The sequence below is a fragment of the Tachypleus tridentatus genome, chromosome 4 (genome assembly GCF_004210375.1).
Source record: "Tachypleus tridentatus isolate NWPU-2018 chromosome 4, ASM421037v1, whole genome shotgun sequence".
Taxonomy (NCBI): domain Eukaryota; kingdom Metazoa; phylum Arthropoda; class Merostomata; order Xiphosura; family Limulidae; genus Tachypleus; species Tachypleus tridentatus.
Window position 1 is genome coordinate 43,380,417 of NC_134828.1, and position 27,038 is coordinate 43,407,454.

The window sequence follows — 27,038 nt, forward strand, 5'->3', positions numbered from 1 at the left end:
AGGTGGGATGCTTTGGTAAGGAACGAAGTTTTGAAGCATACAGTAAAGACAGTTGCAAACGGAGGAGGTGCAGAGGAAGTTTATGAAACTGTGTATAAGCTCTAAACTGGGGAAGTATGGAAAGCCTCAGTGCAGAGCCAAAGTCCCTGATGATAAACAGGGTCCAACATCTTTAAGGCAGAGGTCCTGTCAGAGCCATGGACCAGTGATCCATAGTCTAGTTTCGATTGAATATCTTTACCATAAAACATCAATCCTCTTCCCAAGTGGTGGAAAAGAGGACACGGAGGATGTTCAGTGCTCTTGTACTTTTAACCCATAGCTGCTTGATGTGTGGTATAAAGGTCAGCTTACAGTAAAAGATAAGTCCCAAGAACTTTACCTCAGGAACCATAGGCAGCACAACTTCACCAATATGGAGTTGAGGATTAGGGTGAATACCTTGTTGGCAGCAAAAATGCATGAAAACGGTTTTAGAGAGAGAGAAGTTAAAGCAATCTGTTGTGGTCCACTTCAGTAAACGATTGAGGGCAGTCTGTAGTTGCCGCTTCATATACCTCATATACTGACATGAGATTTGAAAGTCATCGAAATAGAGCCTGTTTGCAACAGTAATAGGGCATTGTTCAGTGATGGCTATAATTTTTATACTGAAAAGTGTGACTTGCAAAACACAGCCCTGAGGGACTCCAAGTTCTTGTAGAAAAGAACGGGAAAGTGTCAAACCCACACAAACTTGGAATCTCCTGTTCATGAAAATTTTTTTAATAAAAATGGGCAAATGGCCACATAGCCCATATATATGGAAGTCTTGCAAAATGCCATACTTTCATATTGTATCATAAGCCTTCTCAATGTTAAAGAATATTGATACAAGATGTTGTTGTTTGAGAAAGGCTTCTCTGATTGATGTTTCAAGTCGAATCAGGTGGTCCATAATGGAGCTCTGTTGTCGAAACCTACACTGGGTGGGTCAGAGGATATTGTTTGATTCAAGGAACCAAACAAGATAAGCATTAACTATCCTCTCTAAGGTCTTACAGAGACAGCTTGTCAAGGCAACTAGATGGTATTTTGAAGGAGTCTTGGGATCCTTCCCAGGCTTACAAAAAGGTAGGACAAGAGCCTGTAATCAGACATCAGGAAATCATTCTCCTGCCAGATCTGGTTAAAAACAATCAGAAGAATAGCAAGAGAAGCAGGAAATAGATGATGCAGCATTTTGTAGTGTACATCATCAGGTCTGACCAATGTACTGCCAGACCAATGAAGGGCCAGTTTCAATTCCACCAGTGTAAAGGGACGATTATAGTCATAAAGACAATCAGCTTAAAAGGAAAGAGGTGATCACTCTGCCCAAATCTTGATGGCTAAAAGGTGGAGGATGAAGCAGAAGTGCTAGATACTTGGCAAAAGCTTTTTCCTAGAGTATTGGTGATGCTCTGGGTATCAGCTACTTCTTGGCCATCAGAGGGCAAGATCAAGAGAAGACAGAATTATATTGCCCACTGACCTTTCAAATCTTGTCCCATATGACTTTGGAACTGGTGGTAGAAGATATGCTGGTTGTGAAAGTTATCCAAGGGTCCTTTTGGCTTTGATGTCTTACCCACCAAGCACATGCCAGGGCCTGCTGGAAAGCGATGTGGTACGAGTGTGTGGAATACCTATGAAAAGTATTCCAGGACCATATTTTTAAGTCTTCTGTGAGATGTGGCAGGCAGGAGTCCACCATGGATGAGGATATTGTGGAAAACGTGTTGAGGTTTTACGAATACACTGAGCAGCTGCCTGTATAATACAGTCAATTACTGCTGCCACAAAGTCATCTATTGATGGCTTACAGATGATGGCAGGATCAAGTGCTGTGAGAGCAGTGAAAAGGATTAGTTTGCCTGATCCAGTTTCTACCAGGGCACACAGATGGGTGGCATCGACCACGGCCAGTCTCTCTCAAGATTATAGGAAAATGATCACTGCCTTGTGGGTTATTGTCAACCCTCCTTGAAAAGTTGGAGAATAGTGAAGGGGAGGAAATTGAGTAATCAACTGGAGAAAAGGACTGACTAAGTGCATGAAAACAAGTATAAGAACCACTATTGAAAAGAGAAAGGTTGTGATCAGAGAGCATACACTCTACGGAGTGACCCCTCCCATCAATATCAGCACTTTCCCAGAGGGGATGATGTCCATTAAAGTCCCCAAGGATTAAAAAAGGAGACGACATCTGTTCAACAAGAGCATCAAGAGTTGATTGATCTTAGGTCTCTCCAGGTGACAGGTAGAGAGAACCAACAGTGATGGTATGACCCAAGAAAACAAGGATGGCTTTGGCTTCCAAGGGTGTGTCGTGTGGCAAAGAGAGGGTGGGCACATGCTGATCAACTAACAGTACCATCCCTCCATGCACTCGTTCATTACACAGCCTGTTGTTTCTGTACAAATAAAACTGCTGAAAGGTAACTGTATCAGCAGGTTTCAGAAATGTTTCTTGTAAGGAAAGACATACATGATAGTAGGAAGCAATCAGTGCTTTGATGTCATCCAAATTAGAACGTAAATCTTGACAGTTCCATTGTATCAAGGTGGCCATTTTTTATTTATGTGTAGGCAAATTAGGTGGACAGTCCTTCTGTTTCGAAAGAGATTTATTGATCTCCATGGATCCTGCCCTGGATTGATTGGGCAGGTCTTTGCTGTTGAAAGGGGATTCCAGCAACTGAAGATGTGATCAAATGATCATTTTGCATCTCGGGGTGGGAAAAGAAGATGTACCCAATAAAATGCCCGTACCTGGAACCAAAAGAAGTGGATATTGGGGTTTGCTGGAATATATGTTAGGGACAGAGATGGGTGTTGAGGTTGATTCAACCTTTTTAACCATGGAGGTCAAAAGACTTTGCATTTGGTTTGAGAATGATTCTTTTGAAGGGAGAGAGAATTTTGTCTCCACTCCCACTGTAGTAGTGGAACTAAGTGCAGCAGCATACATCCAAGATGAAGTGGTGGACAGCAACTTTTGAGCCTCAGGGTAAGTAATGTTTTGAATTGTCTTCAAATGCTGCACCTCTTTTTCTTCCAACCATTTAGGGCAAGAGCAAAAGTAGGATGGTTGACAGCCACTGCAACTGATTCAATAAGGGTTTGTTTCACACTCATAAGCATCATGGTCCTTGCCACCGCAATGAACACACATCAAAGAACCATGACGTGATGTCTTCAAGTGACCGAACTGCTGACACTGAAAACATCTGAAAGGGTTTGGAATGTATGGCCGTACCTTGCAGCTAAGATAACCTGCCTTTATGGTGGCAGTTGGACATAGTGATGTTAATGTCAGAATGAAAACACTGTTCGGCATCATAATTCCATCTTTGCAAATGGAGATACACCTCACTGCAGAAACTCCATGAGTGGAGAAACCAGCAAGAATCCCTGACTCAGGGATATTCTTCAAATCCCTCTCAACAATAACTCCTCATGATGAATTTGAAGTAGTGTGAGGCATAACCTCAATAAGCATATCCCCAATCGCCTTTGAATGGAAGAGGAGTTCAGTGTTGAGATATGGATGTTTCCACCAATGTCATCAGAGCAAAGCTTCTTTACTGACTTTGGAGAGCCAGCAATCCATCTTGTCTCTACTAAATGAAAAAGGGAGACATCTGACCTAAAGGTTTGTCTGGAAGAGAATGTAGTATAAGATATGTGTTAGAGGTGTTGAAGATTGCTGCTCAGAATCTTCAAGATGTGATAGTTTACCTATAGATTGTTTTTTCATTATTATATTTTAAATTTTTATTTGGAGGATCAATAAAAAAAGAATTTTTTGATGCCCACTGACCTCACCCACCATGGAGCCCTACAAGAGGACTCACTACAATGCCAAACAAGGACATTGCAGCAATGCCAGGGTTTTGTGAGCACTATACCCAAATACCAGCATCAGATACAATGTTCAGAACACCTGTCGAGAACATCCAACACTGGTACTTGGTTGACTCTAACCCAAGTGGCCCAGCCAGTTGACAATAGGGGGGGCCACCCCAAGGCTGCCCTTCTACAGGAATTCAAGGCTAAAGTGGTGTGTTAGGGTTGGACCCCTCAACCATTAGGATCCTCTCCTCCCCTTCACAGGTTACCATGCACAGCAAACACGTGGGTGGATGTTTAGATCCCAGTGGAGGTAAACTGAAAGAACAGAACCTTCCCTGGGAGGTCCCCTCATCATGTACAGAAATCTACACTGAGAAGCATTTTTAGTGAAATATTAAAATATTTCTGGTTTTTCAGTATACAGTTAATTATGAAGTTGCTTCATCAGGTTTCAGTAAAATCTGTGCAACTACAAATTAATGTTCCATATTACGTAGATATAGATATGCAACAAGAACTTCCTAGTACTCAATATAGTTTATGTATTTTAACTTCCTTTACACATAATTCTCACTCATTTTTAGATGTATTAATATTTAACTGTTAGAAAATGACTAGAGTTGGAAAGAAAGTAAACATTTTTATTAATTTTTAGTTTTTAGTAATGACTGAAAAACAGAAAACATTTTCAAGAAAAACCAACAAACAACTTCAGTTAAATATTTTTATTCTACCCAACATTTTGATTTGCAATTAAAAGTCAAAGATCTGTGAACACTGTACTTTACAAAGATGATCTTAAATTACAACAGCCATTACAATAATTGGGAAAAATGCACTCATTATCAAAATTATTTAAAAAAAAACAACAATAATAAGAATGAAACTCTTCCTGGTCTCAAAAAAACAGTAATATATTGATTAACTTACTGTACAGAATAAAAAACAAGGATGAAGTAAAAACATGTTTCCAGTCTCATTTTTATGATTATTAGGTATGGTGAATTATTTTCTTAAAATAATTTTGATATAAACATTTACACAAGTGCCATCTGCATATCAACACACTCATTATTTGCTAAGATAGGCTACAACACATTGGGGACAACAATGCAATCATTGTTTGCCAGTATAAAGAACAAGAGCTTTTGATAAACAAAACGTCCACACTGTTTGTCAACAAAGGTATCTATGTTCAGAAAATGTGTCTTCATACTCTACAGTGTTAATCTTGAGAAAAAGGTTACTAAAAGAAAAGTATGTAATAAGTAGGAATTATGCACCAAATAAATTATGGCTACACAGAGTAAAACTGAAAGTTAATAAGAATCTTTGCACTGAAAAACTTTTGTTGGTAAGTTAAATCTCTGATCCTGATTTTCTTTAAAAGAAGACATTTATTTTCTATTATAGAAAATAAGATCAAAATTCAAAAAAAGAAATAAACAAGTCTCAAGAAAAAATATTGAGAAAGAAGGAAGCTAGAAACAGAGAGAAATCAATTTACAAGGGAACAAGTAAATATGACCCTAAACAATCATTAAGGTTGTGGTTACTCAGTAAAAACTTTCTTTATCAGGGAAAACATGTACCTAATTAGCTAAAATTTTTATTTCAATTTGTATAAGTGAATTTTCTAAAACCTGAATATTGTTTTCCAACTCTCACTGCAAATCATATTTGGTTACAACAATTATATTAAGAAACTCAATGGTTCATGTTGTATTATCTCTCACAAACATAACAAAATTTTGATACATATGCATTAATAGATCTTATACCTTTGACTTACACATAAATTTAGCTATGACATATGACTTACCTCAAGCACTGTTGGAGAGCTGCAGGAGTAATTTGTTTTGATATTGTCACAACTGTCTGTACTGATGATGTGATATTTCCTGTATGATCTATACTTTCACAGGGTTCAAGGCTGATGGACTGAAATGCACCTTGGTTGAGTACCTTGCAGACCCCAGGTTTTGATTCTGTAGGGGCATTTCCTGATTCATATGAATGAACCAAGCTAACACTCTTCCACTGGGCTACTCTGTTGTCACCATCTGAATTAACACTCACTGAGCAACCACTCATGTTGTTGTTTGAGCTTCGTGGCAGCCGCAAAGAGGCACAAGTTGGTGGAGTGCTTTGGGAAATAAGCTGTTCTGTGTCATCATTGAAAATACTGTGGGCATTTTCAAGCGTGCTAACCTACATAGAAAATTAAAAAATAAATTTTCTTTTGTTGGTTCAACTCTTAAACTGTAAATTAACAAGTACAAAACATAAAATATATGATTTGGATAATTTGTTTACTGCAAGTTATAACCATGGCTAAGTAAGTAATGAATCCATAATATTTTGCCTCTTTGGTTGATACCTAACTACAACAGATACTGAAAATATTAAACAAAACATTTCATTTTGAAATATTTTAATATCTCACTTTATGACCTAAAATCTTTACATGTAGAAATTATTTCAGATTTTTTTATTACCGTATTTTCTGGTTAATAAGCCGAGGCCAATTTTCAGCTCTGAAAATGAGGGTTTTTGCTTATTACTGCCCAATAAGCCGAAGCCATTTTTAAGAAGTGACAAGTTTCTTCAAAATGATTTCTTAGTCTCGTTTCAGCGTCAGCATGCATGTTGTGTGTGATTATTGGCGTTCTGTAGTAAAGCAGAACGTGTCGTATTGAGACAGAGATGGAATCAATATGTCATTCATTATTGGCTCCACTCACTGTAATTAGGTAACCAATGAAATTCCAGAAACAACGTTTCACTGTAGTCTTAACGTGCTTTGCTGATGGGACGAAATTACCGCCTATGGTAATTTTCAAAAGAAAAACATTTCCTAAGAAAAAGAAATTTCCGAAAGGAGTGATCGGCCAATAAGCCGACCCCCAAAAATCAGGTCCAAAATTTAGGGCCAGAAATTCGGCTTATTAGGCGGAAAATACGGTATATCAAAAATTCTTCTTGAAGAACAGGCTTTTCAATAAACACACCATTAACTAGGTGATGTGTGCAAAGACTACTTGATATATAATAAACTCAGAGAAAATGAACTGTTTGATAAACTCAGAGACTACTTGCTGTGTAATAAACTCAGAGAAAATGGACTGTTTGATAAGCTCAGAGACTACTAGCTATATGGTAATCTCAGAGACTACTTATTGTATGATAAGCTAGGGAGTATTAGTTGTATGATACACTCAGAGACAAAGGAAGCTGTAGAGAATAATGGATGGAAGATTTGAACTCTAAGCAAAGAAATAATTATAGTTGTAGGTTACAGCATTCTTCTGGTGAAGATAAATATTATTTCAATATTCATAACCTCTAGAATTATTATTTTAGAGTATTTTAGTTAACTCTTTTGTGATGGGTCATGTGGGAATTAAAATTGTATCATAAGCGAAATTTATACTTATCTGTTCAGAACAAAACGTAATACAATATGTCATTTGATAAATAAAAACCTTGACTTTCTATTGGTTATATGTAATATATAATTAAACGTAAGAGAGAACTATTAACAAATCCTTAAAGAAAGGATGTAACAGGTGGGTGTGGTAGGAGGGGTCTAATTTTCTATTTGATAGCTCCATAACCAAACACAATTGAAAGCTTTAAAAATTAATGTTTATCTGAGAAATGACGATTTTATAGGGAGTAATTTATGTTTATTTTAATTATTTTTCAAGTGGTGGTAGATAAAACAGAGAAGAGAAAATGTGTTGTTTGTCACACTTGGGGATATTCAGGGATTCTTTTAATATTGCCTTGTAGAATTAAGAACGTAAAATTTACATACTATTAACATATAGTTAAGATTTTAGGCTACACCAATTGGTACAATGTAAACAAGATCTAGCTAAATACAATTTAAAACACTAACACTTTGTGTCATGCACAGTAAAGGATACCTGAGGTGAGAGTTAAACTAGGTTTAGACAAAGAAGTGGGATAGAATAGAGCAAAAAAAAAAATGATGTAGAGAAAGATATAGTCTGGGAACAAGGTACAAAGGTAGTTTCAATGGTAGGCTAAACTGTTATTACTGTAATTCTGGAAGTGAGAGCAAAAAGTGCATGACCTTAAAGTACTGGGCAGTGGAGAAGATTTTGATATAATGGTAATAACTGAAACCTGGCTAAATGTAGACATTTATTATAAAAGGAATTTCTTAGAAATGCAGAGTTATAGGTTTTTTAAAAGTGATAGATTACTAAAAAGAGGGAGAGAAGTGACTGTACATATATCAAATGTGAGTTATAACCTGTTCAGATAAGGATATAAAAGCTAACAACAATGAGGTTGAATCTAGCAGGGTTTCTGTAATTGGTTGTAAGTGGAGAAGGATTTTAGGTGGAACTTGTTACAGATCACCAGATGATATTGCAGAAATTAATGAAAAACTCTAGGAGATAAAGAATTAGACTGTCAATAAAGTTCAAATCATGAAAAAATTTAATTTCAGACATCAAGGCTGGGAAATGTGAAGAGTCAAGTCATGAGAGAGACAGGTTTTAAGAAACTATTCAATTTCTCTTCCACAACTGGTTAGGGAACCTACTAGAAATAATGATGTATTAGATATATTGTTAACTTCTAATAAAGAAATGGCTGATAGTGTAGGTGTTGTGGAATACGTGAGTGAAAATAATGATTTCTCAGTTAGATTTGATGTTTCACAGTATATGGAAATAAGAAATAATGAAATTTCAAAAAGACAAAATTATTTGATGAAAACTGGGCAACTGGATTAGTAGATGATACTGATCAAAAGTGGAAAAAAATTTTAATTAAATTATTAAATATTCAAGATAGGCATTCTCTTTATACACAAAGTGTGGATGCATATAAAAAAATAGGTTAGCTCACAAAGGATAAAATGTAAGAAAAGCATTATAAATTTAAGAAGTTTAAATTCACTGCAATGATGAGAGATATGGAAGATTACAGCATATCAAAAGATCTGGCTAAATGAGAAATAAGGAAATAAGAAATCTATATGAGAAAAATAATTGGTTGAAAATATGAAAATAAATAGTATATATTCCTTCAAGTACATTAAGGGTATGTAAGAAGTTAGAATAGGAGTAGTGCCTTTGAGGGATGATACCAAAAGGCTAATAACTTATGATTATTGGATAAGTGGGTTATTAACTTCTATGTTTTCTTTGATTCTTACAAATGAAGAGTTAAACAATATTTCTCAATCTGAACAGATAGATAGAAGTATGAACAAGATGAGCACATTAATTCTGAACTTATTTTAAAAAATTAGAAAATTTAAAGAATGTTAAAGTACCTGTGCCAGATATTATTTACTTAAGAGTTTTAAAAGAGGTTAAGGACAACATATATGAACTGCTTGATATTATTTTTGTGTGTTCTTGGATAGTGGGTAAGTGCTAGAAGATTGAAAATTTGCTAATGTTACTTTTCAAGAGAAGTGGTATAAATTGTCCTAGTAATTACAGGCCTATTAGTATTACATCACTGTTGGGAATAGTTTTCGAAAGTCAGATAAGATGCTTTGCAAAGATATTTCACCAAGTTTAAAATTTTATTGTATAGCATAGTTTTATAAGGGAAAATTCATGCCTTACTAATCTTTAGATATTCTTTGAAGATGTTACTGCTTATGTAGATGAGAGTAATGATATGGATTTTCAGAAAGCGCTTGATGAAATGTCATATAAAAGGCTTGTTAAGAAAGTAATCTCTGTAGGTATGGAAGGATAAATTGGCTTATTAGATAGAAAAGTGGATAGATGGTTGTTATAAATGGAGTTCAATCAAACTGGATGATTGCCATAAGTGCAACACCTTAAGCCTGAGTTAGAACTTTTGATTTTCTTGATTTACTATAAGGAATGGTCAATAGATTATTTTCATTTTCTGATAACAATAAAGTTTTGAATGTTGCTCTGTGAGGAGGAATGCTATTGCCTTACAAATTGATTCAGATTATTTGGTTAGTTGGCAAATAAATGACAGATATGTTGTAATTATAATAAATGTAAGGAATATCACAATTTGAATTATAAGTATAATTTTTTTTAGAAATAACTAAAACAATGTCATGGAAGAAAATGATATTGATGATTCAACTGATTAGTCTCTTAAGCCATCTAAGGAGTGTGCTACTACTTGTTGCAGGACAAATAGGATTTTAGGTTGTATCTAATGTCATTCTATAGGTCACTGGTTAAGCTGCATTTGGAATATTTTGTTCAGTCTTGGGCTCTTTATCTAAGAAATAACACTGAAATGTTGGAAAAGATACAAAAGAAAACTACTAGGATGATATCTAGGGCAAAAATGTTACAAAATGAGAATAGTTTAAGATCTTTCAGCTTGCTTTCTCCAGAGTAAAAAAAAAAGAAAAATCAGAAGAAATCAAATTGAGATAGTTAGGACTTTTAATTAACAGTGTAGTTGCATCATCATTTTTTATATTAAATAGTAAGACTAGTGAACAAAAATATAAATTTTTACACAAAAAAATTCAGAAGCCAACCAACAGATTACAAAAATAAAGCTGAAGTTTTGGCTGAAGAATTTTAAGTGGTCTGTTGGTTTATCATACAACTAGTAGCTTCTGTGTTCATCATAACGTAACATTAAAGGATAACAAGGGCCATCTAAACTGCACTTATCCAATAATGGTTTGTTAAACCCAAACTGTATGATAAACCAGTAATAAATGAAAAATTCAGAAATCACAAGCCATATTATAAATTAAGTACTGCTAATTACATTTATAGTGTTCACTGTAACTTAAAGCAATGTATAAACCAGAAGTATTTAGTTGTTGTTTTTCAATTATTCATCAGTATCATTACAATCAATCCACAGAACAAGAGGATCTCAAAAATAAACTGAAGATACACATTCTCATTAAATATTATTTGATACTATGTTTACTGTTTTAACATATAAACATATAAACCAAAACTTTATTTATTCATCATCATCTATAGGAAAAAGAGCATCTCTAAAACAAACCAAAGTAACAAATTCTCACTTCACTTTTACTTAAACTGAAACTCATGTAGGAAAGAAACCCAACTTACCATACTAGACTCACTTGAGCTGCGGACAGACGTTAAAATATCTGGTGATAGGTCCATAGCGAAGAGTTTGAAAAATGAACCATTAATTGCAGCTAAGACTGCTCTGTGCGCTGAAAAGCCTATTTTTCCACAAAGAAATATGACATCAGTGAATACCTGACTATGGAACAATGACAACATATCACTCTCAAACTGTGAATCAGGGACGCAAATATCAGGAGGTGGTTGCTTTGGAGGGCAGAATGGAACCTGAAAAGATGAACCACAGCAGATAAATTTGTATGTTATATTTACTTATTTGAATCTTAGAGTAATTGTATCACAACTGCTAATCAAGCTATTTCTCAAAGTTTTAAAATTTCAATGGAGGTTAAATATCCTTAAACACACCTGTATACAGACTAGCTAGGAAATTATAGATGGGGGGTGTTAAATATTAAACATTTTAAATACATGTATTCTACATTGTGCAAACTTCACATAACTATAAACTTGGACAAATCTTTAACTGTTACATATTACATGAATGGATTATTTGAAAATAAAATTTCTAACAATCATTAATTGTTACTTCAAACTTTATTTAAAATTCTGTGGGTATTAACCCCCACAGACATATATCTAGCTATTCCCACATCTTTTATAATCTCTGAATAAAGAAATAAATAATACCATAAATTAAATTATTTGAATCAATATTTTAACTTTCTCTTCATCAGGATGTTCAGTACAGTAAAAATGAAAAGAAATATCTTCAAAAACAAAAAAGGAGAAACAATGGTTTAAAATAAATAGTATTATTTCTGAAGTTAGTCATTTTTTTAGGAACACATCCATTAAACTTCAATTAGTATTATGTAGTCTAAAACGTATGTGTTTTGTAAATTAATAAAGAACTATATTTTTTTCTATCACCAAACCAATAATATTTTTTATTTTTGTTTAAGAAACAGTTCATTTCAAACACTCTCATTTCACTTTCAATTCAAGATACACACATGCAGCCAGTAGCTAAAATTTACAATGTAATTTAATATAAATAAGATTTTTAAGCTCTAAATCAAATCTTGTGATGTAGTGACAGGGTCCACAGCTAACAAACAACAACAGGTTACGAGCATGTCTATAAAACCACAGCAGTTTTGTCTGAATAAAATCAAACAAAGTTCCTATGTTTTATTATCTTTATACTATCAGTACATAAAAAATATGGAAATGGCTAGAAGCTCTGTGGATTTAAACTTTCAAACTTTGTTAAAATTAAAAAGTCTTTGAAATTCAAAATCTTTAGCTGTGGTATTCCAAATTTAAATAGATGGACATAAGGCTAAAAAAAAATAGTTAATTTTGAGCATTATGGAAAACAAGATGTTTCATTGCAGTTTCATGCAAATATTAGGGGTTACTGACCACTGAAGAAGTACTGGCAAATGTGGTTGTTAATTGGTTCTTAAACTGCTCACTCATTTTAGCAGCCTTGTGACTGTGGCTTTAATTAGGAGATGCTGAAACAACTGGAAGAAATGTACTGGAATACCTTTCATGTAACTACTTCAGTACATTGTGACCCCACTATAAAAGACCAAGTGTAGGATTCATGAATATGAGCATTATTAGCAGGGTGGTCTTGGTAACAGATACTCATCATTTGTACATATGTATTAAGACAGCAGGGTGTCATGTGGTGTGTTGAATACAGCATTGGTTCAAATTTGATGTTTGTGATGTTCAAGTACAAAGTCTATAGTTTTTTATTAACTCAAATTACTGATACTGACAAGCCTGAATATCAAATAAGAATCTCCTGTCCTTTCTGTTTGCTGAGATATTAGTATATGTAATGAATCAAACACAGTGGCCCTACTCACCTCTTTTTATTTTTGGAAACGGTTCCTTTTATATACACATTTCTGTCTATGGCATGAGAATAACCAACTGAAAGTTCAGAATGTCACTTTAGTGGTTTTCTTGGCCATTTTCAAATCTAATGTCATAACCTCTTTCATTTGATACAATATGGCATATTTGTAAAAGAAGTCTTTAGTCTGCTTGGAATTTCAAACTCTTTTAGACCCAAATACAGCTTAGTTACTAACACTGATAAATTATAATTGAGTTCTATTGTATTAATATAGTAATTTATGATTTTTATTAGTTTGAAATGTTTATGTAAAGCCTAAAAAATTATTTGGATTCACACCCTCCAGATGCAAAATTTGATAAGGCTTAGCAACTTAAGTTTCAAATTGGAAGAGATAACTGTTTGCTATACTTTATTTACTGTTTTATGTTTTAAGAAAAAATAGTTTAAGAACTTATTTCTAAATAGTAATAATATACATATATATCATGTATTATAACTGACATGTGACTATTTTACACAATACTAGTCCACAAAAAAACAGCCAAGGCAGGTCAATTTGTAAAAACTAAAGCCCAGTTTCATATTCTTTGGATACAGGAATGTGAGCACGTGCATGATTCATTATTGCAATTTATGTAATGTTAGCTAGGCATAGCTAAAAGGTCAGTATAATAATAAAAAAAAATAATATATAGATATATAGTGTTATGAGATTTAAGCTATTTATACTAAACATTTGCGTTTTCGTGTTATAGCTTGTTGTCATTCTAGAATAAATAAAATAATAATTTATAGTAATTTCCTAATATTTTATGGTGGTTATGAGGTTGGTCAAATTGGCCAAACCAGTACAGAGATACAGCAGTGAAAATAACAGATAAAACATATAATTTTTTTTAAAGTTGATAATTATCTAGATATTATAAAAAGTAAGTATGCAGTAATCCACAAGATGTTGAACCAAGGCTACAAAATCACCAACAGCTAATAAGCCCCCATCAGCCACAGTAAAGATAAGGTCTGTAAATGTAACATCTTCACTCACACAGAAATAAGTAACAGTTGCCATCATTTGAGAATTCATGGAAAAAATTTAAGCTTTTGAAACTGTAGTTAAAGAAAATGAAAATCAAAGTTTTATTAAAAAATACAATTCTCATCAAAATGAATTCAGAAAGAAATTTGAAAACTGTATTCAATGCAATTCCAAGGAAAATAATGAAGTTATGATAGGTGCAAATATACAGATGGAGTTATCATGCACAGAGGTTGTTTCCTCCTATTGATGGAGAGATACTGACAGACCTATGCAGCTCACTAAATATGTGAACTTATGTGCAAGTCATCTCAAAGTAAGTGTAATGCAATTATCATAGGTAAATGTGATCTTGGATTTTTTTTCAGATACATATTTGTTTCAGCATGTATACAGATTTAATAATAGTGTTGAATATAAAATGTGACTAAATTGGCACTGCTGTAATATACATTATTAGAATACACTATACAGACTTAAGTGGTAGTGATCTCAAGCACTGGTAAGCCTTGTGATACCTTGAGGTTATACAACCTTTCAGTCTGAGATACTGTAATGGAATGAGATCACAAAGTGCCTTAAATTTTAAAATGTACTCATCTATTTTAATTGTTTTTGTTCAATGAATAAAATGTCATTCTTTATATTATTTATAATGTGACCAGTCTTTCATCTTAAGGTAAGCGACTGAAATTTGTTACTAATACTTTTCTTACAAAACATCTTGCTATCTGCAAATGAGAAATTATTTGCTGTTTATGCCCCTGCTGTAGAAATCAGAGTTTGTCAATAAACTCCCTGAAAGCTTCTTCTGCAGCTGCCTGGTTTTGAAAGCGTTTATTGTTCAAAAAGTTGTCAAAGTGCTTGAAAAATTAAAAATCTGTAGGGGAATAAAGTGAATGAGGCAGAACCTCGATTCCTAATTTGTTCAATTTTTGGATAATCATCCTTGAAAAGTCTCTTACCACCAATTTTGTTGATCATCAGTCAGCTCATGCAGAACCTACTTATCCATTTTTTTTCATATTTCTAATCACAATCAGGTGGTTGGTAATGCTTGATTTGCTTATATCTAGCTTTTCTGCAAGCTCACATATTGTTGTGTGAGGGTCTGTCTCAACTGCTTCCCATAATGTGTTTTCATCTAAGGATGGCTTCCTTCCACAACCTTCATGGTTTTCAAGACTTTCATCTCCATGCTTAAACCTTTGGAACCAATGCTGAACTGTATGTTCAGTAACAGATCCATGGCCGAATGTCTAGTTGATGTTCCATGTAGTTTTGGTAGGTTTTTGTTTGCGTTTGAAGTCATAGAGGAAAATCAGATGAAAGTCCTTCTTGTCCATGCTGCCTTGGGGGTTGTTAAACTTAATCCGGGTAGAAATGAAACAGCCGTGAATTAAGACACCTTGTAAGTGACAAACTTTGGATTAAATCAACCAAACAATGATATGTTACTCAATATTCAGCTTCTAAATGTCATTGTGAGAATTCCAACATTTATTTCTGGACAACCTAATAGTTTAACTGAAACAATCAATTTATTGTTAAGAATAAGTCCACTGCTTTTGGCTTATAAACCAGAACTGAGCAACTTTGCTTTTAAAATGAACTACCAATGTTAATTGGAATGCAAAATAAAACAAATTAAGTAAAATATTTTTATAAAATAAAGGTATAAAGGAGAAAGTTTATACAGAACCCTACAATCATGAAGTTATTTATAAATATAACTGTTAAGAATGTCATAATTGCTAAATAGGTGAAATGGGACACAATATAAACATTAGAATTAAGGATTTGCCTACACACACACATATTCACATGCACTGGACACATAACAAACATGTTTCAAATAATCACCTTTCAAAATAAAATATTAATAAAAATATTAAAACCAAAAACAATGCAACCATTTAAAACAGTCTTAATTCATGTTTCAATTTATTAATATTTTGAAATCCTCAACAACAGCATTTCTCAAACATGCTATGTGGTATTATAATAATCAATGTTATTATCAAGCAGAAAGTCTTTCTGAATCAACAGTCACCATGAGCATCAATAAACTACAAGAAATATTAAACAGAAATGTTACAGTCTAATAAAATTATGAGTAACTTCTGATGACAAGTAAGTCAAATAAATGAATTTATATGCTATGAAAATAAATCTAGTATTAATAAGTAACAAAATATATAATATTAGTTACTATGTTACAGTTTGAAAATATAAGTATGTAAGTTAAGATAATGATAACTTATGAACACTCAGCTAGTTCTCTATTATCTGTAGGTGTATTATCTGCTTTGTGACTTTTCTGTGCTGCAATTTGGAGAATCCCAGAAGCTATTATATTTAAAAGTTGTTTTGAACTGTTTTTAGTATATTTATAATTCACTTTGTTCATCTTTCATTTCTTTTTTCTTTTTCCATTTCATCATTCTTAATGTGTTATGTATTTATTGACTATTGAAAACAAAATATCAATACAAAAATGTAGTGGTAATGCAACAAAAGTATGAGAATGATGAAAAGAGTGAACAAGGTTCAATATCGCAGTCTACAATTCTAAAAAACATATCAAATAAAAAACAGAAGACTGAATGATTTTAGGTTTTTATTTTATGTATAACTTTTTAATATGCATTATGTAAAATACATTTTCAACTTTTAGTCTGAGAAACATATTCATGAATGTAAGCTTTTTCATGTGGTTTTTATTACCCATACCCCTCTATTACTGTAATATAAGTTAAAATATAAAATAGTTAAAAAAACTAAATGTTAAAGAGAATGGCCAGCTACAATTACTCTTTTGTGGTATACCTTTTGTATTTAAAATAGTTTCACTTAAATCTATTATTTCATGCTTTATGTACACACATAAACATGTTATGTATTCATGCAAGTTTACAGAAAGGGTCAGGTGTTTACGAAAAATATCATTAATTTTTAAAATGAACATGCATGCCTACAGTCACATGGGGAAAATATGACACTAGTAACCAGTGAAGATTTTAGAGTTATGGCTGTATATAAATGGAAGTTGCATTAACTGATAATTAAGTCTTTCTGATAACAGTCTAAAGTAAACTTGATAATAAGTTAATACATAATTTTGGCACTGAATAAATCAATATATTCATATATATTGATGGATATTTTTATACTGAAATGTCGAAAATTGTTAAAATTTAAAGTAAAAATTATCATACACGTTATCTTACATTTTAGCTATCACAGATAAGGCCCTTTACAGACTTGAAATAAAAGTTAGCTGTTTGTTTAGAACTAAAAAATAAAGCTAGATAAACCAGTTAGTAAACTTACAATAATTATAATTTGTTTTATGAACAAAGGTAACTCACAAATAAAGCTAGACAAACCACTTCACATTTTTGGAATGATAATTACCTGTTTGCAAAATGACTAGAACTAAAAAAATAGAGAACATAATGTTTTGGGAAAACATAGGAAACTTGACTGTTCTACAACCTATACTAAATTAACTTTAAAAAAAACCTTTAAAGCCAGCCCTTATAATTCATATATTTATCAATCATTTTCTTAAATTCATTTAAATTTACTGTCTTTACAACATCTGAAGGCAACCCATTCTAAAATGAACCATCCTGTTAGAAAACTAAAACTGTCTTAGCTGAAGATGACTCCTACCTTGCCAAAATTTATACTTTTGTTCCTTAGTCCTATTATTTCCACTGTCAAATACAAAAAAGATGCATCAACATTATCAATTCCCTTTACAATCTTAAATACCTTAATCAGTCCACTATGCCAACTTTTCTTTTTTCAAAAGAAAACAGTATAAAAAAATTTCTGTCTCTCCTTGTATGACAACCCCTCCATCCCAAGCACAATTCAAGTAACCTTTCTCTGAACTCTTCCCAACAATTCGATGTCTTTCCTAAGGAGAAGACTCAAAGAATGAACACAGTTTCCAAATTTGGCCTGACCAGTGACCTGTACAATAAAATTATAAACTCCTGAGATTTGTATTCAATATTCCTGTAGGTACAACCCAAATTTCTATTTACCCTATCACTAGCAACAGCACATTGCTTGGGTGGCTTTAGAGACTGATAGACTATTACACCAAGATCCCTTTCTTTCATAACACTTTTAAGGCTATTCCCATACAAATTATACTTATAAATTCAAATTATGGTAACCAATATGCATTATCTTGCATCTATTATAATTAAAGCCCATCTGCCATTTACTTGCCCAACTTATTATATGATGTAAATCCTTTTGTAAATCAGCAGCATCCTCTTCACAGATAGAAATAATTACAAAATTTAAGTAATTTACTTGACTATTTCTTTATCTTTCTCATTAATATGAATCAAGAAAGAATAAAAGTCCTACAGCTGAATCCTTAGGTACCCCACTTGTGACAATCCAATTTGAATGAGCTTCATTTGTGACAACCTTCCACTTCCTTCCATCCAGCCACTCTTCTATCCAATTTCTATCATATCTCCTCATAGAGAAAATTATATCACAAGCCTTTTATGTGGCACCTTGCCAAATGCCTTCTGAAAATCCATATACATCAAATCTACACCCTTATCACCATCTATATAAGCAGTTACCTTTTCAAAGAAAATCAAAAGATTTGTAAGGCATGATTTTCCTTTAATGAAATCATGTTGAATATCCAATAATAAATAATTTAGTGTACTTCATATATTAATTAAGTGCTTCAACTGCAACCAAACATTTCAGAATTTGTTTCTACTATAGGTAAGATATAACACAATTAGGCTTATGATGTTATTCTATCAGTTGAGATTACATACAACTTTACTTAATAACCAGTAGTGGGTACTGGAAAGTTCTGAACAAAATGTTCTTATGTTATTCTTTGAATGCAGTGATTTTAATTATTTGATTTGCAACTATTATTCAAAAGGAAATGGGCACAAATGATTAAATAACTTAAAAACTTTATCATCACTGCCAGTCCCTAAGCATCTAATTCTTTCTTCCATAAAAACCAAAACAACATGATATCAACAGATCATCTCAAAACATTTTTCATACTTCATATGAATAACTTACTTTTCGTAACCAGAAAAATCTAAGTTTAACCTACCTTATTCTCCATAAATAAGTATACATAATTACATGGTTAATCAAATTTATTTGTTGTTAGGCACAAAACTAAATGATGAGCTATCTGTGTTGTTCCCACCTCAAATATCAAAACCTAGTTTTTAGGCATATGAACCCTACAACTTACCATGGAACCAATGGAAGCTGATTATTCAAAGCTATATTTTACTGCATGTAGCAGTTTCAAAAGTCTAAATAAATGAATTTTTACTTTTGAGTATTTATTTGTTAAGCAAGTAGAAGAACAATACATGAAACTGCCTTCATACAGTACATTTCTTGGTTTTACAAAAATATTGGTTTTTACCTGAAGAAGAGGGCGCTGTACATGTTTTAGATTGGTCATCCAAAACCGTTGTTGCTTTCGAGCTATAAGAGCAGCTCTGATTACATTCTCAAACACTTCATTCACACCATAATGTGTCAGGACACTTGTTTCATAGTAAGGAGCTCCAATCTCCTTTGCAACTAATCGACCATGTTCTGGGGTTAGGATGTCAGTCTCTCGCAAAGGTCTAAAACAAATGAAGGGTAAAAAATGAAACTCTTCATGTCATTACAGTTTAAATTTATCTTGAGAATATAAAACCTAGAAATTAATTTTGCTTTTGCATAAAAAAAGTATAGATTAAGCAACTATTTTTATTTGTTAACAAGCTTGTCTCTTATATGCAGATGATTTTGATACAATTTTATAGATTATAATAAAATTTAGTTACTTTACAGTTGCCATTTAATTACCTTCTCCATAGATTCTTCATATATTTTAGACATTACATTATGGTATATGATTATTTGTATTTGACAGACAAGGGGACTAAAGAATAATGAACAAATTCCTACAGTTGTAAAGAATAATAATTCTTGAAAATTATTTTCTTAATTGGATATGCATTTAATGCTTATCTAATTAACTCCTTCAGTACTTTTGAGTTATATTCGTCCTAGCACATGTCTGTGGTCAATCAAAACTTTGATTACAACATTTTCTTGCATTACTTTCATCTCAAAATATATAAAAAGCATGTTTCCATAAAGAGTTGTTGATCAGACATATGATCTAACAACACTTGTTGAAATATATATATATCCAACATGCAAATTTCAGAAACTGTACAAGGGAAACATTTCAGGAAGCATTCCCTATTTATTTATTAGTATGTACTTCTATGATTTCTATAGAATGCAAAAGTTGTACTGAAATAATTAGTGTTACAAAAAATAAAGCAGCAATAGGATTTTTAACATGCTATTTGTTAATGATACTTTGTATGTGAAATGAATATAAAATTAGTAACATACTAATCCCTAGTTATGCTCAAGGACAGGTACATGCTAATCCTTGGTTGTACTCAAAAGAAGATAAGCTAATCCTTAGCTCATGTTCAATGAATCTCAAAAGCAGGTGTTTATTCATAATTTTCAAGAACAATGGTTGATTTGCATCAGTGAATTTTGTCATTGTTGTTTTCTGGGATGTCAGCTATACAATAGAATATTTATACTCTATCCACCACAAGGAATGCTGATCTACTGTAAAACCATCATAAAAAAGGAGATACTTAAATATTACAAATTTAAATCTACTACTTGACAATATAATGCACCTACTCAACAAAAGATTACTGTATAAAACCTCCCTCTAACATTTATTTCTTCCCTTTTCTTTACTTAATGTACATCACAAAACCACCTCATATTAGAATTTGTATTTAACACCAAATTTGTTATTAACCACTTATCTGACTGGTTATTTAAAGCATGCTAAATATAAAGTTGTTTCCATGTTTTTGTTTTTACTTTACAGTTAGATGGTGATAACCATAGGAAACTTGTACCTTCCCAATTCAGGATTTCTGCTTGACACACATGGATGGGTACCTCTGAAAAAAGAAGAAAGGAAGAGAAGATTAATAGCTAAACAGTTAACATGTTTTCATTTATTTATAATAAAATTAAATGATTTTCAAGAATCTATTTTTGTTAATTTCATGATACTATCTGGGTAGCAGTTTCCTTGGTATATGATGTCTAAGCACTAAGTTCAACATAATGAGTCCTGGTAGTGAGTGAAAGGCCTTGTCAGTACTGGATATAACAGATATAGTGTGGTTAACACATTATTCTTTACTTTTACTCATACATTTTAATAATGTAGTCATGTGTGTTATTCTGCAATGTCTTTCACTTATCATACGATTGGCTCTAAACATACTGAATTTGCCTCAAGGTGAAACATTATGAAAAAATTACATTTCTTAATACCTATATGACAACAAAAGTCAGAACAAAGTTTCTTTTACCATTTGTGCATTTAATTCATCAGGATAAGAAAAGAAACAGAGATTATCTTATGAACCAGTCTCAAAAATAGAGTTCTCTGACCCCATATTATCCCAATGCAAAATAACCTGTAACCTAGTAAAAACTGGTTTTCGAATTTATCAGTTTCTTCAAAATAACAAGGGTAAATATCTATTTATATATATTTTTATTTATGAAAAATATTTAGAAACAGGTGAAAAAGAGGTACAGAAATAATAAATAAGTTAAATAAGAAGCATGCTACATCAATTTCATATATTTTCAATGTGCATAATATCCCGTATAACTGTTTCCAAAGGATCATGATAATTTTGTATAATTTCTACAGAACTGTCTTCACTTAATGTGTACCTGTCACGTTGTTGAAATTAAAATCCAATTCCTATGAGAAAGAGGTCACCGAAATCAAATCCTGATCGTCATGAGTGATGAAGTAGCATGAATTAAGAAAGTTGTTATTCACAGGTGAATCCAATCCCAACATTGCCAATTTTGACACAAGAAAAATTAAAAAAAAAGAAAAAGAAAAAAAAACCTGTCTATATCATTGCTTAGAACCTGCAAAAAGTTATCTTTGTACTAGGTCCCATGTAAATTGATTGAAATATGGCTAAGTTTATTTAATCTATTAACTGCCCACCCTTCCTAAATGACCAAAAATAGGTATAGCTTACATTTTTGTATGTATAAGACCAGTTAAAAAAAAAGTATCTTTGTACCAATTTTCATGAAAAGTGGCCAAAATATGACGATGTAATTATTAAAAAACCCTAAAATTATGCTTTTTTGTAGCAACTTAACCCTCCTATAGTTACTAAAAATGGGCAAATTCACTATGTGCTTGTCAATGTGTGGGACCTATAGGAAAGTATCTTTTATATCCAATCCATGAAATATTCTCAAAATATAGCCAAGTAATTGGCTAAACACACCAAAAAAGAGTCATGTATGTTAAAATGTTGGGTATATGAAAATTTAAAATTATACCAATTTTCATCTTGAGTGCTATATCTATAAAACTGCATAGCTCAAAACAGATTTTTGGGTTGTTTCACTTTTAAATAAAATTCTTAAAAAGTACTATGTCAAAATACAAAAAAGGTGCCTAGGTGTACTGGACCAAGGTATAGCCACACCAAGTTACAAGTCAATCCATCAAGAAATGAAGGGAACAGCAACCAACTGAAAAGTGTTTGGAAGAAGAGGAGGGGTGAAAGAAGAAACAATAGAAAAACATTACATCTCTCTGTACAAGGAAACCATTTACAACTTACCAAATCCATTGTAGATGGGAGATGACATGAAAAAGGCTGAAGATATCAACACCTTTAAAAGAAACAACTTGCTTGATGAATCTTTGAGCCCAAATAGACAGAGTGAAAGGAGATAAATCCAACAAGAAAGGAATTTCATGGCAATAAAAACAATGTTAACTACCATAAAAAACAACAATAGGAGCAAAATAACAGAGCTGCCCAAGTAAGACAAGATAATGATCAGGTTCAGAACCATTATACAGTGAAATAAAAGAAAGGTTGGTGATTGGAAAAAACATCCAACTACTCTTTCATGAAACCCAAATCCATGGAAAGAAAGAACAGTCTGGGAATCAATCAACATGTTCCTGAGGTAATTAGTGTAATAGCAATGTCTTTCAAAAGTGAGGAGGAGAAGAAAATAAATCTTTGAATAGGTGACCAAAAAAGTCGAAACATGGTGGTAAGTGAAGTGTCAAAGACAATGATAAGAGAACTTTCAAAGTGATGGCAAACACACTAAACGACAAAAAGATATAGGAACCAAGCCACAGGAAACATTGTCTAGATAAGACAGTTAATAGTCATCAAAATGAAAGTTTCTAGGAAATGACCTAACAACTGAATGTGGACCCAAAAGAAAAAACAGATCTCAGGATTGAGTGTCTTCCTGTTAGGTAATGGATGAAATAATGTTGAAAATATGAGAATGAATCATATAAAGACGATGAGACAAATGGAATAAAAGAGGACCAGAAGCTTTTTGAGCAGAACAATGAATTACATGCTGTAAATGATAATGATATGTAACTAACAAACAATCTAAACATATCTTGGTAAAGTCCTTTTTAATAACAAACTAACAAACCTGCAAAAGTTTTTGAGTCTATAAAGTATGTATTATTAACAAAATGGTTAAAGTTACTGAAAAAACAAAGCAATAATCAAACATACAATTCATCTATAGTAATCCATATGATAAAGGACACATAAAAACCTAACTTACCAAAATTCAAGCACTGATGATGTGAAATGTGTAATTCTCCCATGTGTAAATAAGGGAAAATTCACACAAAGGGCGTGTGAGTTGAGCTTGCCATAGGTATATTAACCTGGTGTGAGTTGTATACGTTGAAAAACTTACCACAGATATCTTGAGAGACCTGGAACCAATAGGAAGAAAGAAGAACAAATCTCCACCAAAATGAATGATGTGGCAGCACAGCAACTGATGGAAGGTGCCAGAAAAGAAATTCTACCCACTGACTATATTCTTCCACACAAACATTGTCACGTTGAAAAGAACAAGAAATTGCTGGCTGAACAAATGAAATGAATTCCCTTTGAATTAAGGACTGTAACTTCTATGAAGATAAAGCCTAACCTGAATCCTGGGATGTTGTACCAGTAGCATTTCCATCTGTAATAGGAATTTCTGTATTCGATACACTGATTACAAATTCATTCTACACTGTATTGTGATTCTGTAATAAGAAATAAGTGCAAAAAGAAAAAAAATATGAATGCAAACATAGTAAAATAAAACTCTTAAAAAATTGGATTGGTAAAAAAGGATGTTCATAACTGGTAGTCACATACGAAAAAAAAACGTTTAAATAATGCAGTGCTAACTGAGAAAGTGATGTTTGAGTAGAAACAGCAGAAATAGCTAACTGTGTGAGTATAGGTGGCACAATACCATTGGTGGAGAGTAGTTACATAATATATACATTTAAAAAGGTGCAAAATTGATGGGGTACATGGATTGGTGCAATGATCATGGAAATTGTTTCATCAATGCTTAGAGGGCAGAAAAACACTAAAATAACTTTATGTGAGAGGAGGTAGGACCATATCAGAATTAGAAGTTTCAGATACATGTATAAGTGAATTCATAGTTGAGCTTATCCATGATAATTTTTTAAAGGATATCTGGTATGTCCATGAGATTTAAGCCTTAGTCATAGCAATAATGACAAAATTTAAGATTAATTATTGAAACCTGAATACTGGGTTAGTAACATTCAGAACATAAAATTTGATTAACAGAAGAGGTCAAAGTAATGTAAGAAAAGATGATAATTAGAAGCAAAAGCTCTAACTGAAATGTTTAATATTACGTAATGATCTTTCTCAAAATCAAATTTGAAATGATAAGCATAAACATTCTGAAATACATAATAAAAAAAAAGCACATCTGAAACAAAGTAGTGCCATGTGACAAATTGGCCTTTGTTAATATACGAGGTGCTCACAGGGTATACTACACAAGAAGAATGTATTGTCCTTCCATTGATGTATGGCTGTATTAAAGACTAGTGCAGTGTACATTAATACATGTAATGGTTGGAGTTCTGTTGAAGGCTAGGCACATACCCAAAGATATTATTAGCAGTAATATGAGGTAATAACTGCCAGTTTTGTGAAGATTTGAGTAGAATTTCTGAATATACTACCACCATTGAATAACCTTTGTTTACTGAAACACAGAAGGTTTTGCAAATTACATATTCAAATAATTTTGAACACATACATATCAGCTAGTCACTTGAAAACAACAGCTAATATACATCATGGTAGAATGACGTGTATTATCAAATTTCCATTTTGACAATGGTGTTTTGTAGGTAGTGCGATGCCACTAAAACTGTTTGCTTTTGTGAAAGAGATGGAAGTTAACATTTTCCAAAACTGAAATTGTATTTCTGCTAAATACTTATCTCCTCCCACAAAACAGATTTTCTCAAGTAGCACTGTCTTCTATTGACATAAATTTTCAATGCACACCCCTAGCCTTCTACTTCCCACTTTTGCATATACACTTGCAAATAATTATGCAGCAGCTCTCCACTAATAGGAGCACAACACAACTCCTATCATAACCAGCACCCACTTCACATCTGCACTTGTTAATCACTTTTAAATTGGTCATGAGACTTAGACCATATATCATCAAAAGTGAGGAAGCTGGGTAGAAAATGTAAGAAGAGATAACTATCTATCAGGAAAACATTTTTAGTGTAGGAAAAGGCTGACTTCTGATACAATATCTTACCTCCTCTGATAAAATAACTAGAATTCCACATTGAACTGGTAGAGGGCTGAAAAGAACCACAAAAATTACCCTTTGGGAAGCACCCAAAGGAGGTATGAAACCAAAAGATAATATATCACACTTTATTGGGAGACTGCACCACATTTGTTCCAGGTATACTGTTATTTTATAACAATGTTGGGAACATAAAATGGAGAATCCAAGAATATATATGCCCAATGAATGAAACTCCTGGGTTGAGTGGCTAGGGCACAATAAATTGTAGTGGTAGATTGACCTCATCCAACACCAGAGAGTATCTGGAATGGTACATCAGGTCTGTGATAGGTAGAGGATCACCTACTTCTTCACCTTGAAGTGAGATTTTGTAATGAAGACAAGCTTTCCTAACAAACTACATCTCCACTTGTGCACATTTTCAAAACAACCAATACCATATCTGTCAGGAATTCAACCCAGCAGATGGTTGAAAAGTGGAAAATCCTGGCAAGATGACATCTCCAGTTCAAAACTTGATAGCATTGGCTATGGTACTTCCAGTCCACAGCAGGAGGACAAGCAGGAAAATGTGCTGCATCCAACTACAACAAACACCAGATCCACTGAAAACTGACATCCAGCAGATGGTAGGAAAAGAAACAGCAAACTTGGAGTGCTTCTTCAGTCCAAAACCTAGCAGCAGTGAGCATCTGTCATCCAGTCCAAGGTAAGAGGAGGAATATCAGCCAAGAGACATGCAAAGACTTACTTAGTCAGACCATCTCCAACCAACACCAAACTCACTGGGAATTTACATCTAGAGAATGGTAGGAAGAAGAAACAACATTGTAGATAAAAACAAACAATCAGATATACAGACAGGAATACAGCCTAGTGCTATAGCCAAAACCTGGTAGTATCTGGAATTGTACATCAGATCTGTGGTAGGAAGAGCAATACACCAGTGACACCTGCAGAATGCCACCACCCTACTCTGAACTGAGTGGTATAATTCATCACTCAGAGTACAGGCTTTCATGGTCCACCACCCTAGAGGCTAGGAACTGGTAAGTGGTAAGGACTCCCATACTCCACTAGAGGAAATAAGGAGACAAAATGTGTTGGAGAATCCAGAGAACTGCATCAGTGGAGAAAGTACAACAGGTGATCTCAATACCCTATTTTGCAAGAAAAACACACATTGATGAAGTGGAAGTGACTATCAGATATGCAGTAGAAAGGATCTCAATGTCATGAAGTATCAAAGATAGGAAGCAATCACTCTTAGTTTATGAGTGTACAGTCCAAGATGAATATAGTTATGAAGCAAAAAATCTACTAGAAAAAACTATTAGCAGTCCTATGAAACACTCCATCTCTACAGTATGCATAATCTAAACCTGCAATATAATAG

The 27,038-nt window shown here is 33.0% G+C and overlaps 1 protein-coding gene across 7 annotated transcripts in view; it reads right to left on the minus strand.

The window, feature by feature from the left end:
• The window catches only part of LOC143248980 (rho-related BTB domain-containing protein 1-like), a 102,430-nt gene that overhangs the window by 21,223 nt on the left and 54,169 nt on the right, over positions 1–27,038 (minus strand). For all 7 annotated transcript variants that reach the window (XM_076498064.1, XM_076498063.1, XM_076498066.1 and 4 more), the window contains 4 exons: positions 20,848–20,892; positions 19,317–19,524; positions 10,968–11,216; positions 5,699–6,087 (listed from right to left, as the gene is read on the minus strand). In XM_076498064.1, the coding sequence (XP_076354179.1) occupies positions 5,699–6,087; positions 10,968–11,216; positions 19,317–19,524; positions 20,848–20,892 (891 nt within the window). The remainder of the gene's footprint in view (positions 1–5,698; positions 6,088–10,967; positions 11,217–19,316; positions 19,525–20,847; positions 20,893–27,038) is intronic.